Source organism: Brassica oleracea, chromosome C4 (genome assembly GCF_000695525.1).
Source record: "Brassica oleracea var. oleracea cultivar TO1000 chromosome C4, BOL, whole genome shotgun sequence".
NCBI lineage: Eukaryota > Viridiplantae > Streptophyta > Magnoliopsida > Brassicales > Brassicaceae > Brassica > Brassica oleracea.
Genome location: NC_027751.1, coordinates 24638357 through 24654669, shown reverse-complemented (window position 1 = coordinate 24654669; position 16313 = coordinate 24638357). Strand labels below are relative to the sequence as shown.

The window sequence follows — 16313 nt, the reverse complement described above, 5'->3', positions numbered from 1 at the left end:
GAAAGTTGTCTCTTCCCAGCTCCTAAGATGATAAAGCGCTAAAGAATGTGAGAAGGATAAGCATAAGCTTTTAATGATTCCATAGCTTCTTAAGCGGAGTATTCCTCGATGCTTTTCATGGTCAATCACCTAATGAGTGTGAAATGGGGTCGTTTCTAGGAGAATGAATGTAAGGCTATATTTTCTAAGTTCACTCATGAAAACCAGAAATAGTTCAGGGCCACAATGAACATAATAGAGAACAAAGTTCTACGAGAAAATGAAGCTGTGTTATGCCTGTTGTCTCGGTCTACATAAAACACCGGTTGGTTCAAGACATCATGTTCACCTTCTGGTAAAGTAAACCCGACAGATATTAACTATGAGTGGTTCAATGCTTAAAAATGCCACCAACTCAAACACAGAGAATTTTTGCAAACACTCTCGATAAGTCTGTCTAGTCTAGTCAGGATTAGAATTGGGTCTTGAGTCTTGGGTTTTGGGTCTTGGGTCTTGGTAGAGGGCCTCCGGCCCAATAAGAATATTTTTTTTGGACCAAGTTAAGCTCAACGTTTTGCCATTTAATTCCCGAAAAAATGGCATGCATTTTATTTTAAACAACACGTAGTTCGTTTAAAAACAACACGATGTCTCTCTTCTTGACGATAAGCTTAAACGAGAAAGATCTTGCGGAGAAAGTTTCGTAACGCCTCGCCTCCGAGATTCTCGCGAGATTTCCGCTAACGTGCGCACGTGTTGCATCAGTTACGGAAAGTGGCTCGTCTTCTCCTCTTTATAAACTCGTCGCCTCCTTCATTTCTCTTTAAGTTTTTACGCAACAAAAAATCCCCAAATCCCTCAACGTAAGTCTAGTCGTAGAAATATTAGTTCGTTAGAGGTTCTTCACGAGTGTCGCGTGATAACCTATCATGGTTTTATCCTGGGACTCCTATTCGTACAGATCCGTCGCACTAATGGAGCGAATATTAAGAGTTAAGGAAAGAGATTCATTTCGACTACATGGTTTCATTTTCGTTACGGTTTTGAATCGTTTATATATTTTCCTTAACATCGTTTATATTATATCGTTTCTTTTGACCCGGTTTTCCGGCTTCTACGAAGCCAACCTACACCCCACCCACCAAGCCATATGTCCCAAAGCCAACATACACTCCACCCACCAAGCCATATGTCCCGAAGCCAACCTACACCCCACCCACCAAGCCATATGTCCCAAAGCCAACCTACCCCCTACCCACCAAGCCATATGTCCCGAAGCCAACCTACACCCCCCCCCCCAAGCCATATGTTCCAGAGATTCTTAAAGTTGTTGATGGCATCATTATTTGCAAAAACGGTTATGAAACCTACCCAATTCAAGGTATAAATACATACTAATCTTCCATAATTAAATATCTATGAAAAAGTTACAAAAAATATTTATAATCTGAAAACTCGGTTAATTAAATTCATGTAGGAGCCAAGGCAAAGATCGTGTGCTCTGAGCCAGGATCATACGGGAAGAAGGACGTTGTGATCTACAGCGATCCAACTGACTCTAAGGGATACTTCCACGTGGCGTTGACCGACATCATCAAGAACCTACTTCACTGTCGTGTCAAGCTCTACACATCTCCAGTTGAGACTTGTAAGAGCAGGTACAATGGTGTACCTCTGAACTCGATGACCTAGATAGATTTTTAAAATTATTTTAATTTTTTTTTAGTAAAAAAAAAAAAAAAGAAGCAATCGCGGGGTTCCACGTGGCGGTGGAACCCACGCACAGTAACAAATCTGATCCTTATCTAAGGATTATTGTGACAAAAATCCTTAAGTTTAGTGGATCTCACACTATATTTTATTGATTAATCCCTAAGGATTTTTGGGTAAGGATCCCCATTGGACCTGCCCTAAGAACCCAACCAATGTCAACAAGGGTCTCACCGGAGTTCCATTGTCTATGTGCGGATATCGTTACCATGCCGACTAGAACTTGAAGATCTTTAGCGTCGGACCTTTCTACTTTACTGGTCACAAGTCTGCTCCCACCACTCCCAAATACTGATGATCACATTAATATGGTGATGATCTTGCATGCATTATGTTTCTTTTTACCAATTTCATTTGATTCATTGCATTACCGATGCAGTCTTTCTTTTCGGTTATATTGTTTATTTTTTTGCCATTTTATTTAATAAAATTGTAAGAGGGACATCCTTTTGATCTATGCAACTTCTTATACATAATATATATAAGAAATTTTAAATTAAAATTTTATAAAAGTTACTTTCCTATAGATTATTTGTAGTTTTGTGGATATTGTGTGGACTTGTGCGTATTAACCATATATTGATTGCAGGATATAAATATCTGGTATCTATTGTAGATACGAAGATCACAAGAATACTATGAATCAGCACTAATTTAGTCGAGGAACCAAGTCTAGCCCTTGTATACACCATCATAGAATCAGACAAGTTCAGTGCTAGCTGGACGACTAATTAATTAGTTTGTTAACGTATAATAATAAATAGACTAATTCTTGTGTTCAACTCCTAGGGTGAATCTCTTCGCCAACTAATAAGATTGTGTTATTTTAAATTCGATATCTTTTATAAAAGGAAACAAAATATTATCAAATTATATTATATTTTTAAAATAAAAAGGAAAAAAAAATAGTAGTAATTACCAAAAAAAATATCTTTTAACCAGCAAAACACGAAACATTAAATCCTAATCCTTAAACCCTAAATACTAAACTCTAAACCCTTGGGTAAACCCTACAACCTTGGATAAATCCTAAACTCTAAATCAAAAACACTATAAACTCTAAATCAAAAACACTAAACACTAAAACACTCAAGGGTTTAGGGTTTAGGGGTTAGGATTTATGGTTTAGGGTTTTAGTGTTTAGTGTTTTTGATTTAGAGTTTATGATTTGTCCAAGGGTTTAGGGTTTACCCAAGGGTTTAGAGTTTAGGATTTAGGGTTTAGGGATTAGGATTTAGGGTTTAGTGTTTTGCTGAAGACGTTAAAAAAAAAATTAATTTTTTTTTCTGGAACTACTATTTTTTTTGTTACCTTTTTATTTTAACATCATAATATAACTTGACAATATTTTGTTTCCTTTTCTAAAAGATATCGAATTTGAAATAATGAAATTCTATTGGTTGGTGAACCTAAAGGTTCACCCTAGGGAGTGAACCCAAGAATAACTCTAATAAAAATTCCTAGTTTACTTGGTCAATGTTTTGAGTTTGTTCTCTCTTTTTTTGTAACACGGATTATATTACAAAAGAGGCCCAAAGGCTACGAGGCTACAACCTGAGTCATGCTCAACGATAAGACGACTACAACGAGAATACTCAACGGTACAATGAACAAAGAAGAAACGATAAATTCAAAGATAGAGGTGTTAACAGAGAGACTTGCTCAAAGTAAATAAATCCAAAGATTGTCGTCACTTGTATCCCTGCAGCGGAAGCTCCGAAGAACTCGAAATGAGGTTTAGAAAAGTGGAAAGTTGTCCGAAGAGGATCTGGATTTGGCTAAACAGCCCGTTAGACGGCTAAGATCAGCTCTAACACCGATGAGGCTTCCCGGAGAGACTAGGTGAATATTTAAAGTAAAGAGGAGCAAACTGTTCGGTGTGGCGGTTGAGTCAAGAACTCCAATTCTAGAGAACTCATCAGGCATGACATAAAATGCCATTTCCCCAAAGACAAAGATACTCGTCTTGACTATTCGAAGCTCAGTAAACATGAAATGCAGCAATGGAGGAGATATCACAAGGAACACCCCATTAGGGGCACGGCTTGGTGAACCGGAGGTATGAAAACACAAACGGAAAAGTACTAGATGAATTTGGAGGTATAGTACCTTCTTGTCTTTGAGAATCATAAACTGGCCAGACACGCCAATAACAGAAATCGATGCCAACCTGCTAATGGGCTCTGTTGGTGCTGTATAGAGACGGCGGCATTGGGTTATTGACCACAGAAGGAGGATGTCGACGGTGAGAAAGCTTTAGTGGTCGTTTGGAAGGGATGCACCAGTAACGCATATGTTGCCAAGGTAGAGGAGCCAGTGAGCAGAGGAGAAGGAAACAATTTCTTGGAAGTCCTCGATAACCAGATCTGGTCGAGCATAATAGAGAAGGTGCATGGGTAAGAATCGAACATCGACAACACCAGTCACTCCCGATACTTTGGAAATCAGAAGCCAGTCCTCAAGACGTTGATTTGTTGTGTACTGGAAAGAGACTAGCTTGGAATCAATGCTTTCTTCAACCAAATAACTCACTTCTACATCCATATCTTGCACAGCTATAAAAAAGGCCATTTAGGCTAGGTTTAAAGATGAAGCTTGGTGTTCAAACTGAGTGTTCTTTGTCGAGAGTGTTTGGAGATGAAAATCAAAGACATCAGAACTCACAGATCTGAGTTCATCCTCGTCAGAGCAGCAGATCGTGAAGAGGAGCAGGCGAGAAGGTATACAGCGGCGACGTGGAAGAGAGCAACGTCTGGCAGGTCTGGTGGTTCCGGAGGGATGACGGGAGAGAGTGAGCATCAAGCAGGACATTCATACACGACGATGGTGGAGGATCTGGAGGGGGGCGGAGACATGATGGGGGATTAGTCACCATCATGGTCATGGAAAGGAGCAGAGCTGCTTCAGAGGGAGAGGAAAGATCGGCGTGGCTGTAGCTGAGGAGATCCATCATAGGCGATTTGGAATGCAGGCTTGAGAGAGTTTCTCCCTAGGGCGAACAGAAAAATGGCTACTCTTGTTCCTTTTTAGTTTGTTCTCTTTAAATATTATGTTTACATCCTTATTAGGAATTATGTTACATGTATATTTTGGAAAGAACAATACTTGGGTTCACCCCGTATAGTGAATGGTTAAATTCACATCATTTTTTAATTTATAACTAATTAAAGTGCCACATAAAATTAGTTAAAAAAAGGAATAAAATTTAATAAGATATATCTGAAAAAACAATACTAACGTTAACGCCGTCTGCAAAACTCTAAACTGTAAAAATCTAAAGTCTAAATCCTAAACACTAAATTTTAAATCCCAAATCCTAAACTCTAAACGCCGTCTGCAAAATTCTAAACTATAAAAATCTAAAGTCTAAATCCTAAACCTTAAATTTTTAAACCTTAAATTTTAAACCTCAAATCCTAAACTCTAAACTGTAAAAATCTAAAGTCTAAATCCTAAACCCTAAATTTTAAACCCCAAATCCTAAACTCTAAACGCCGTCTGCAAAACTCTAAACTATAAAAATCTAAAGTCTAAATCCTAAACCTTAAATTTTAAACCCCAAATCCTAAACTCTAAACTTAAAACTCTAAATCCTAAACCCAAAACCAAAACTCTAAACCATAAATCCGAAATCCTAAACTTTAAACCCTAAATGTTAAAGCATAAACCCTAAATTCTAAACCATATATCCTAAACCATCAATCCTAAACCCTAAACACTAAATCCTAAACCTTAAATCCTAAACCCTAAACCCATCACTTGATTAGGGTTCGAGTTTATGGTTTAGAGTTTTGGGTTTAGGATTTAGAGTTTAGAGTTTAGGATTTAGGATATATGGTTTAGAAATTAGTGTTTAGGGTTTTTTTAGGGTTTAGGATTTAGGGTTAGAGTTTTAATTTAGGGTTTATGATTTATAGTTTAGGATTTAGGATTTTGGGTTTAGAGTTTAGAATTTAGAGTTTTGGGTTTAGGGTTTATGGTTTAGATTTTAAAATTTTAGAGTTTAAAGTTTTATAGACGACGTTTGTTTTTTCTGCTTTTTTTCAAAAAAATATTATGTTTTTAACAAATCTTACATGGTATTTTGGTTGATTAAAAAAAATAATGTGAATTTAACTATTCACCATAGGGATGAATCTAAGTATTTGTTCTTTTCAAGAATAAAAACTCGCGGATATCTAGTCGATCGTGACATGTGCAACCAATTGAGTCGTATAACTCGTATTACGTATGACTTTGTTGTTAATACTTGTTATGCTAATATTTTCAACTATAAATGAGCTTAAGGAATCTTTTCTAATCAAATTCATTCAGCAGTTATAGGAATTGGGGCTTCAGTCCATCTAGGAAAAGGCATGCTCAATCATCAAGTCATGAACAAGTTTGTTTTGATCTGTGAACAATTTGCATCGTACGCAGAAGAGTAAAAAGTACTTGTTAATGAACGTCCGGTAGCCCAAAAAGGTTAATTAACGTCCTTTTCAGTCTTATATAGCTCTTTGGTGGGCGACCGTGTGTATGGTTGTGACTTGTGAATGGGGGTCATGTATATGATCGTGCATCACACTAATATGAATACCAAAACATGATTTTCTATTATCATTTGTAGTGATAACAATTTTAAATTCTTCATTACTCGTTAACATTTTCTTATAAAACCCCATTTGATGTAATCATTTTCCTCATCCCACTCAGAAACAAACAAAAGAACTAGCGTAAGGCAAAAGAAAGGCCACGCTCTCTGCAATGGCGATAAAAAGCACCTCCTTGACCATTTGCCTCCTATTTTCTTTGGCCACCATTGCCACTGCTTACTACTCTCCCTCATCTCCTCCGGTTCACCAATCACCAGCTTACACCCACAAGCCTACACTCCCACCTCCAGTTTACACTCCACCAGTTTACAAGCCAACCCTTCCCCCTCCGGTCTACACTAACACTAAACCAACTCTTCCACCTCCCGTTTACACTCCACCGATTTACAAGCCAACTCTCCCTCCTCCCGTCTACAAAAAGTCTCCAACCTATTCTCCTCCTTCATATGTCCCAAAACCAACTTATTCTCCACCCACCAAGCCATACGTCCCAAAACCAACATACACTCCACCCACCAAGCCATATGTCCCAAAACCAACAACCTACACTTCTCCCACCAAGCCATATGTCCCAAAGCCAACCTACACTCCTCCCACCAAGCCATATGTTCCAGAGATTCTTAAAGTTATTGATGGCATCATTCTTTGCAAAAACGGTTATGAAACCTACCCAATTCAAGGTATAAATACATACTTTATCTTCCATAATTAAATATCTATGAAAAAGTTACAAAAAAATATTTATGATCCGAAAACTCGGTTAATTAAATTCATGTAGGAGCCAAGGCAAAGATCGTGTGCTCTGAGCCAGGATCATACGGGAAGAAGGACGTTGTGATCTACAGCGATCCAACTGACTCTAAGGGATACTTCCACGTGGCGTTGACCGACATCATCAAGAACCTACTTCACTGTCGTGTCAAGCTCTACACATCTCCAGTTGAGACTTGTAAGAGCAGGTACAATGGTGTACCTCTGAACTCGATGACCTAGATAGATTTTTAAAATTATTTTAATTTTTTTTTAGTAAAAAAAAAAAAAAAATTACTTCACCGGTCCCAAGTCTTCTCCCACCACTCCCAAATACTGATGATCACATTAATATGGTGATGATCTTGCATGCATTATATGTGAGGTCACGTTGATCAATTTACTGTTTGGAAACTTTTCCCTTCGAAATGTTCTTTTGTTTCTTTGTATCAATTTCATTTGATTCGTTGCATTACCGATGCAATCTTTTTTATTGGTTATGTTATTTTTTGCAATTGTATTTAATAAAATTTTCTGAGGAACATATTTGTTTGATCTATGCGACTGCTTATATAAATATGTAAGAAATTTTGTCGTCATTATTATAAAAATTAATTTGGTAGAGATTATTTGTAATTTGTTGATTGTTCTCAAGATAGTATGTTTCTTCTTCTGTTGTGAATGCTGTGTGGACTTGTGTCTACTGAATTCATGAACAACTATTTCTCCTTTATGGACCCAATAAACCATAGTTTACGAGTCTAATGATGTACAGTCATTAACCATAGATTGGTTGCACGATATAATTATACAATACGAAAATCACACGAACACTATGAATCGGCACTAATTTAGTCCTGGAACCAAGTCTAGCCCTTGTATATAACATCATAGAATCAGTATATGCTCAGGGTAGCCGAGAGCAATCGATCTGTTTGGCTATTTGCAGAGTCGAGCTATAAGACATTTGAACCAAGCCGAATGTTGGCTGGAAATATGCAATCCTTTTCAGAGGAAGGATCGTGGATAAAACATCAACTGAGGTTTGCATCGATACTCAAAGCGACACTGAAGATTCTTAATGTATGTTAGCTTTATATTCTTCCCTCCCCTCTTGTGTTTCGGTTGTGTGTGGAATAGTGTTTGTTAAGGTCAGAGCTTGTTACTTACGTAGATATCTGTAGCGTGAGTTTTATAGAAGATACATGTCATAATAATTATTAAATGTCGATGAACGGAATCTTGATATGTTTTGTAGAATGAAATAAGTAATATTTGTGCTTTGTTCTGAAATGTGTACTTTTTTTACAGATTGAAGATGCATGAGGAGAGTTCATCAAGGCGTAAAACTGATGAGGATGTTCAGGAAGGAGCTGTTCCTGCTTATCTTCTTGATCGTGAGAATACCTCTCGGGGCTCGGGCTAAGGTTTGTTTTTTGTTTCAGAGTTGATGTAGGTTCTTAGCAACACTATTAAACAAAAGAGGAAAAGTATGTGTTTAGTTTGAGATGCTAAGCTTTGTTCTTACTCATCATCATATTATATGCCTAGTACCAAGAATATTTTTTTAAGAACTCTTGAATAAGAGATTCCCGTTGGAGCACCAGAATGTTGATGTCTTTTAACTAAATATTTTAAATAACATTTAATACTTAAAAATGATTAAAAGATCCGAAGTAAGTTTTTGGGTTAATGATGCCTTGTATTTCAGACAAATTGATCAGTACTAGCTGGATGACTAACTAGTTGGTCAACGTATAATAAATATTATCGAGCTCGAGGGTCTTGCTGCGCAATTTTCCAAGATTAACATAATCAAATTTTGAGTTTGTTGTACTGCTTTAAATATTGTGTGCAATATTTTTGAGTTATTCTTGGGCGGAGGTGAACACGTAAGTTTACCGACCAATATGAATTAGTTATCTCATATTTAGTATTTTTTTTTTAAAGAATCAAAATATTGTAAATTTATATCATGATTTTAAAATAAAAATAAATAAAAAAATAGTACTAATTGCAAAAAAAAATTTAACGCCGTCAGCAATAAAATTAAATCTTAAAAATACTAAATCCAACGATTTAAGGGTTAGGATTAAGGGTTTAGTATTTTTAAAATTTAGTGTTTATTGTTTTTGATTTAGGGTTTATGATTTATCCAAGGTTTATGGTTTTTACCCAAGGGTTTAGGGTGTACCCAAAGGTTTATGGTTTAGGATTTAGAGTTTTGTGTTTTGCTGACGGCGTTAAAAATTCTTTTTTTTTGCAACTAGTACTATTTTTTATTTATTTTTTTTATTTTAAAGTCATGATATAAATTGATAATATTTTGTTTCCTTTTTTAAAAGATATTGAATATAAAATAACTAATTCCTATTGGTTAATGAACTTATTGGTTAGTGAACCTATAGGTTCACCCTATGGGGTGAACCCAAGAATAACTCGGATATACCCAAGAATAACTCAATATTTTGACTTATTTTTGGATGCACCCCCTCGGGTGAACTTTTAGGTTCACCAACCAATAGAATTTTGTTATTTCATATTCCATATCTTCAAAAAAGTAAACAAAATATTGTCAAGTTATATTATGTTCTTAAAATAAATAAAAGTAAATAAATAAATAAAAATTAATAGTAGTTACAAAAAAAATTAAAGAAAAATATTTTTAATGTTGTCAGCAAAACACTAAACCTTAAATCATAATCCCTAAGCCCTTGGGTAAACCCTGTAAACCCTAAACCCTTGAATAAATTATAAACTCTAAATAAAAAACATTAAACACTAAACACTCAAGGGTTTAGGGTTTAGGGTTTAGTGTTTTAGTGTTTTTGATTTAGAGTTTAAGAATTATCTAAGGGTTTAGGGTTTATCCAAAGATTTTGTGTTTTGCTGACGACGTTAAAAATATTTTAATATTTAAAAAGAAAACTTTTTTTGTAACTACTATTATTATTTATTTATTTATATCTTTTTTTTAAAAAAAAACATAATATAACTTGACAATAATTTGTTTCCTTTTCTAAAAGATATGAAATATTAAATAACGAAATTCTATTGGTTGGTGAATCTAGAAGTTCACCCCTATAAGGTGAACCCAAAAATAATTCAATATTTTTTGCAATAAAAACTTTCTGAATACTTAATTTCTTCTCATTCCACGAAATGTTCACCGTTACAGTGAAAAATGAAAAGAATATTCCATCTCGTTCCATATTGTTCCTCGTCATTCCAAAAGAAATAACAACACTCATTTCAAAAATCATTCCGCGTCCAAATAGTTCTGAAATTAGTGCCGATACTAAAAGAAAGCATTACAAGCACCCACTTCCAGCCCACAAAAAATACTCGCATAAATCAGCTTTTTTTGAAAAAAAAATTGTGTACAAAATTTATAAAAATGGTCAAATTTTTAAAAATTGCTTGTAGTCTTTTTTATGTGAAGACCAGTACTGTATGGAATAAGTGGAATAATAGTTCCATTCCAACGGATTCTATTGATTATCATTCCTTTAATTTCACTTATTTCTTTTATTAACATCGAGTTACATCCTTTGTTGTTATGCTAATACTGTCAACTATAAATGAGCTTAAGGAATCTTTTATAATCAAATTCATTCAGAAATTTTAGGCATTGGGTTCAAGTTCATATTGGAAAAGGCATGCTCAATCATCAAGTCATGAACAAGTTGCATCATTAAAAAGTATTAGTTCTAAATGTCCGGTTGCCCAAAAAAAAGTTAATTAACGTCCTTTTCAGTGCTCATATAGCTCTTTGATGGGTGACCGTGTGTATGGTTGTGAATTGGGAGCATGATTTTTTTATCGTGCATCACACTAATATGAATACCAAAACATGATTTTCTATATTATTCACTTGTGATAATAACATTTTTGTTATGAAAGTCAGAAAAAGCAGATACCGTTTTCGTTGAAAATATAAAAAGATGTGGGGTCCGCTTCACTATTTGCACAGTGAATTTCTCTTCTATATAAACGATCATTTCGATCATTGTAAACACACCATTCCTTCTCCTTCTAATAACACATCCACTCTTGTTATCAGTATTATCTTCTCCTACGGGTATAAAATTTTGCCTTTATTTAAATTCCCGCGATACAATAAAATTCCAGTTCTTTTCATAACACGTTATCAGCACGATCACTCTGCGATTCGAAATTCAAATGGCAAAAATCGAGAAACTTCAGTTTCCGGCATTGGAAGTAACTGGGACAAACTACACGGCATGGGTTACTTGAATTGCATCTTTCCATTTTATCCAGTCATGTCTCTTTTGACATTCATATACAGACTTTGGTTCTGGATCTTCGTTTTCTTCATTTATTTCCTTTGCTAAAAGGTATGAGAAAACGTCATCAATATCATCCATCTCATTTCGTTTCCATATCTTTCCATTATGGATGTAATTGATAGAAATCTCATGATTTCCTTCAGATTCAAGATGCTTTATATTGTCATTAGATTCACAATTTTCTTCGTCCAAAATATTTTCTGTTATTTTGGGAGTATCATGCTTTTCACATTCCTTACGTTTTCTAGGAAGTTTATCCTTTGAACCAATAGGTCTACCGCGCTTTAAACGTGTTCCTGATTCACGTGTATCAACTGCCGTTCCACCATTTTGTGGTATTTCAATACGAGCAGGAGTATTTGCAGCGGGTATATGTGATTTAGTTACCATTTTGGTATCAGCAAATGCATCAGGTAGCTGATTTGCTATATTTTGTAAATGCATGATACGTCGAACTTCTAGTTCTGACTGTTTCGTAGGAGGATCAAGGTGTAATAACGATGGTACACTCCATTTGATCTCTTTTCCTACTTGTTTATTGTCTCCCCCTAGAGTTGGGAATTCTTTCTCATTGAAATGACAATCGGCAAATCGTGCCGTAAACACATCACCAGTTTGTGGTTCTAGGTATCTTATTATTGATGGAGAATCATAGCCAATATATATTCCCAACCGTCTTTGTGGTCCCATCTTTGTACGTTACGGTGGTGCTATTGGCTATGATTCTCCATCAATAATAAGATACCTAGAACCACAAACTGGTGATGTGTTTACGGCACGATTTGCCGATTGTCATTTCAATGAGAAAGAATTCCCAACTCTAGGGGGAGACAATAAACAAGTAGGAAAAGAGATCAAATGGAGTGTACCATCGTTATTACACCTTGATCCTCCTACGAAACAGTCAGAACTAGAAGTTCGATGTATCATGCATTTACAAAATATAGCAAATCAGCTACCTGATGCATTTGCTGATACCAAAATGGTAACTAAATCACATATACCCGCTGCAAATACTCCTGCTCGTATTGAAATACCACAAAATGGTGGAACGGCAGTTGATACACGTGAATCAGGAACACGTTTAAAGCGCGGTAGACCTATTGGTTCAAAGGATAAACTTCCTAGAAAACGTAAGGAATGTGAAAAGCATGATACTCCCAAAATAACAGAAAATATTTTGGACGAAGAAAATTGTGAATCTAATGACAATATAAAGCATCTTTAATCTGAAGGAAATCATGAGATTTCTATCAATTACATCCATAATGGAAAGATATGGAGACGAAATGAGATGGATGATATTGATGACGTTTTCTCATACCTTTTAGCAAAGGAAATAAATGAAGAAAACGAAGATCCAGAACCAAAGTTTGTATATGAATGTCAAAAGAGACATGACTGGATAAAATGGAAAGATGCGATTCAAGTCGAATTAGATTCGCTTAACAAACGAAATGTATTCGGACTTATTGTGCTCACACCCAAAGATGTAAAACCAGTTGGGTACAAATGGGTGTTTGTCCGAAAAAGAAATGAGAAAAACGAGATTACAAGATACAAAGCTCGTCTCGTAGCCCAAGGTTTCTCTCAAAGGCCAGGAATTGATTATGAGGAAACTTATTCTCCTGTTATAGATGCAATCACATTTAGATTCCTGATGAGCCTAGCGGCCAATGAAAATTTAGAAATGCGTCTCATGGATGTCGTTACGGCATATTTATATGGATCATTAGATACTGATATCTATATGAGAATCCCAGATGGATTTAAAATGCCAGAAATGTTAAGTTCCAGACCTAAAGAGTTATGTGCAATAAAATTGCAAAGATCATTATATGGGTTAAAACAATCTGGACGAATGTGGTATAATCGTCTCAGCGAACACTTAACAAAAGAAGGATACACGAATGATCCTATATGCCCTTGTGTTTTCATAAAGAAAACAACATCCGGATTTGTGATAATCGCGGTGTACGTTGATGATCTTAATATTATTGGAACTCAAAACGAAATCCAAAAGGCATCAAACTATCTGAAAGGAGAATTTGAGATGAAAGATCTCGGGCAGACAAAATATTGTCTAGGATTACAAATTGAGCATTCTCAAAAGGGTATATTTGTACACCAGTCTACATATACCAAACGAGTATTGAAACGCTTTAACATGGATAGAGCAACTCCTCTTAGCACCCCGATGGTCGTTAGATCACTTAATGTTGAAAATGATCTGTTTCGACCATCTGAGGAAAATGAAGAAATACTTGGTCCTGAAACTCCATACTTAAGTGCAATTGGAGCTCTTATGTATCTTGCAAATTGTACTCGACCTGACATATCTTTTGCCATTAATCTTTTAGCGAGATTCAGTTCGTCTCCTACGCGAAGACATTGGAATAGAATTAAACATGTCTTTCGTTACCTTCAAGGAACAACTGATTTAGGCTTGTTTTATCCTAAAAGTTCAAAAGGTCAAATGATTGGTTTTGCAGATGCAGGTTATTTGTCAGATCCACACAAAGCTCGATCCCAGACAGGATATGTTTTTACAATTGGAGGCACCGCCATATCTTGACGTTCTCAGAAGCAGACACTTGTTGCTACTTCTTCAAATCACGCTGAGATCATTGCACTCCATGAAGCAAGTAGAGAATGTGTATGGCTAAGATCAATAAGCTGAAACATCTGTTCAAGCAGTGGGATTAACGAAAATACGGAGCTAACTATTCTATATGAAGATAACGCGGCATGTGTTGCTCAAACGAAGGAAAGATATATCAAAAGCGATATAACCAAACATATACCTCCGAAGTTCTTCTCATACACTCAAGAGCTCGAGAAGAATAAAGAGATTGAAGTAAGATATGTTCGATCATGCGACAATGCAGCCGACCTCTTCACAAAATCACTCCCTACCTCGGTATTCAGTAACACATCCATAACATTGGTATGCGCCATCAGAAGGATCTATGACTGTTCATTCGAGGGGGAGCTTACGTAGTTGTACTCTTTTTACCTTACTATGGTTTTTCCCATTGGGTTTTCCTGGAAAGGTTTTTAACGAGGCAACAAAGACGTTAAGCGAGAGCGGATAGTGACACCGGCCCCCAAGGGGGAGTGTTATGAAAGTCAGAAAAAGCAGATACCGTTTTCGTTGAAAATATAAAAAGATGTGGGGCCCGCTTCACTATTTGCACAGTGAATTTCTCTTCTATATAAACGATCATTTCGATCATTGTAAACACACCATTCCTTCTCCTTCTAATAACACATCCTCTCTTGTTATCAGTATTATCTTCTCCTACGGGTATAAAATTTTGCCCTTATTTAAATTCCCGCGATACAATAAAATTCCAGTTCTTTTTATAACAATTTTTAAATTCTTCATTACTCGTTAACATTTTCTTATAAAACCCCATTTGATGTAATCATTTTCCTCATCCCACTTAGAAACAAACAAAAGAACTAGCTAGCGTAAGGTAAAAAAAGTCACGCTCTCTGCAATGGCGATAAAACGCACCTCCTTGGCCATTTGCCTCCTCTTTTCTTTGGCAACCATAGCCACTGCTTACTACTCTCCCTCATCTCCGCCGGTTCACCAATCACCGGTTTACACCCACAAGCCTACACTTCCACCTCCAGTTTACACTCCACCAGTTTACAAGCCAACCCTTCCCCCTCCGGTCTACACTAAACCAACTCTTCCACCTCCCGTTTACACTCCACCGGTTTACAAGCCAACTCTCCCTCCTCCCGTCTACAAAAAGTCTCCAAGCTATTCTCCTCCTTCATATGTCCCAAAACCAACTTATTCTCCACCCACCAAGCCATATGTCCCAAAAACAACATACACTCCACCCACCAAGCCATATGTTCCAAAACCAACCTATACTCCACCCACGAAGCCATATGTCCCAAAGCCAACCTACACTCCACCCACGAAGCCATATGTTCCAAAACCAACCTACACTCCCCCCCACCAAGCCATATGCCCCAGAGGTTCCTAAAATCGTTGATGGTATCATCCTTTGCAAAAACGGTTACGAAACCTACCCAATTCAAGGTATAAATAAATATTTAAACTTCCGTAATTAAATAAATATCTATGATTACAACAAAATTACTAATCTGAAAACTCGGTTAACTGAATTCATGTAGGAGCCAATGCAAAGATCGTATGCTCCGAGCCAGGATCATATGGGAAGAAGGATGTTGTGATCTACAGCAATCCAACTGACTCTAAGGGATACTTCCACGTGGCGTTGACCGACATCATCAAGAACCTACTTCACTGTCGTGTCAAGCTCTACGCATCTCCAGTTGAGACTTGCAAGAACCCAACCAATGTCAACAAGGGTCTCACCGGAGTTCCATTGTCGATGTACGGATACCGTTACCACTCCGACAAGAACTTGAAGATCTTTAGCGTCGGACCTTTCTACTTCACCGGTCCCAAGTCTGCTCCTACCACTCCCAAATACTGATGATGATCACGTTAATATGGTGATGAACTTGCATGCATTATATATGAGGTCACGTTGATCAATATATTGTTTGTAACCTTTCCCTTTCAAAATGTCCATTTGTTTCTTTGTACCAATTTCATTTGATTCGTTGCATTACCGATGCAATCTTTCTTCTTGGTTATGTTATTTTTTACAATTCTATTTAATAAAATTGTCTGAGGAACATATTTGTTTTATCTATGCAACGCCCAATAAACCATAGTATACGAGTCCAATGCTATACAGTCATTATTCATTAACAATAGATTAGTTGCACGATATAACTATCTATCTAGTATATATTTTACCAAAAAGAATTTTTTTTAACACAAACTTGCATTAATCTAAAAGGTCCCCAAGCAGTCACGGATTACCGGTCGATCGCACTCTCCAACGTCTACTAA

The 16313-nt window shown here is 36.3% G+C and overlaps 1 protein-coding gene, 1 long non-coding RNA gene and 1 pseudogene across 3 annotated transcripts in view; all 3 read left to right on the top strand.

The window, feature by feature from the left end:
- Positions 1 to 6303, top strand: part of LOC106337022 — a 13545-nt gene extending 7242 nt beyond the window's left edge. Inside the window, exon 3 of one of the 2 annotated variants that reach the window (XR_001268943.1) lies at positions 6067 to 6303. This is a non-coding gene — a long non-coding RNA (uncharacterized LOC106337022). Of the gene's footprint in view, positions 1 to 1456; positions 1708 to 6066 lie in introns of those variants that run through there. The other variant, XR_001268940.1, reaches the window with a different exon arrangement.
- A 144-nt stretch (positions 6304 to 6447) lies between these two features.
- Positions 6448 to 7373, top strand: LOC106337021 (proline-rich protein 3-like). The gene is made up of 2 exons (XM_013776038.1): positions 6448 to 7024; positions 7123 to 7373. Exons 1-2 carry the CDS (start codon positions 6496 to 6498, stop codon positions 7335 to 7337), a joined length of 744 nt encoding a protein of 247 aa, XP_013631492.1. The 5' UTR covers positions 6448 to 6495; the 3' UTR covers positions 7338 to 7373.
- A 7495-nt stretch (positions 7374 to 14868) lies between these two features.
- LOC106337020 lies at positions 14869 to 15959 on the top strand (annotated as a pseudogene).
- Positions 15960 to 16313: the final 354 nt, after the last annotated feature.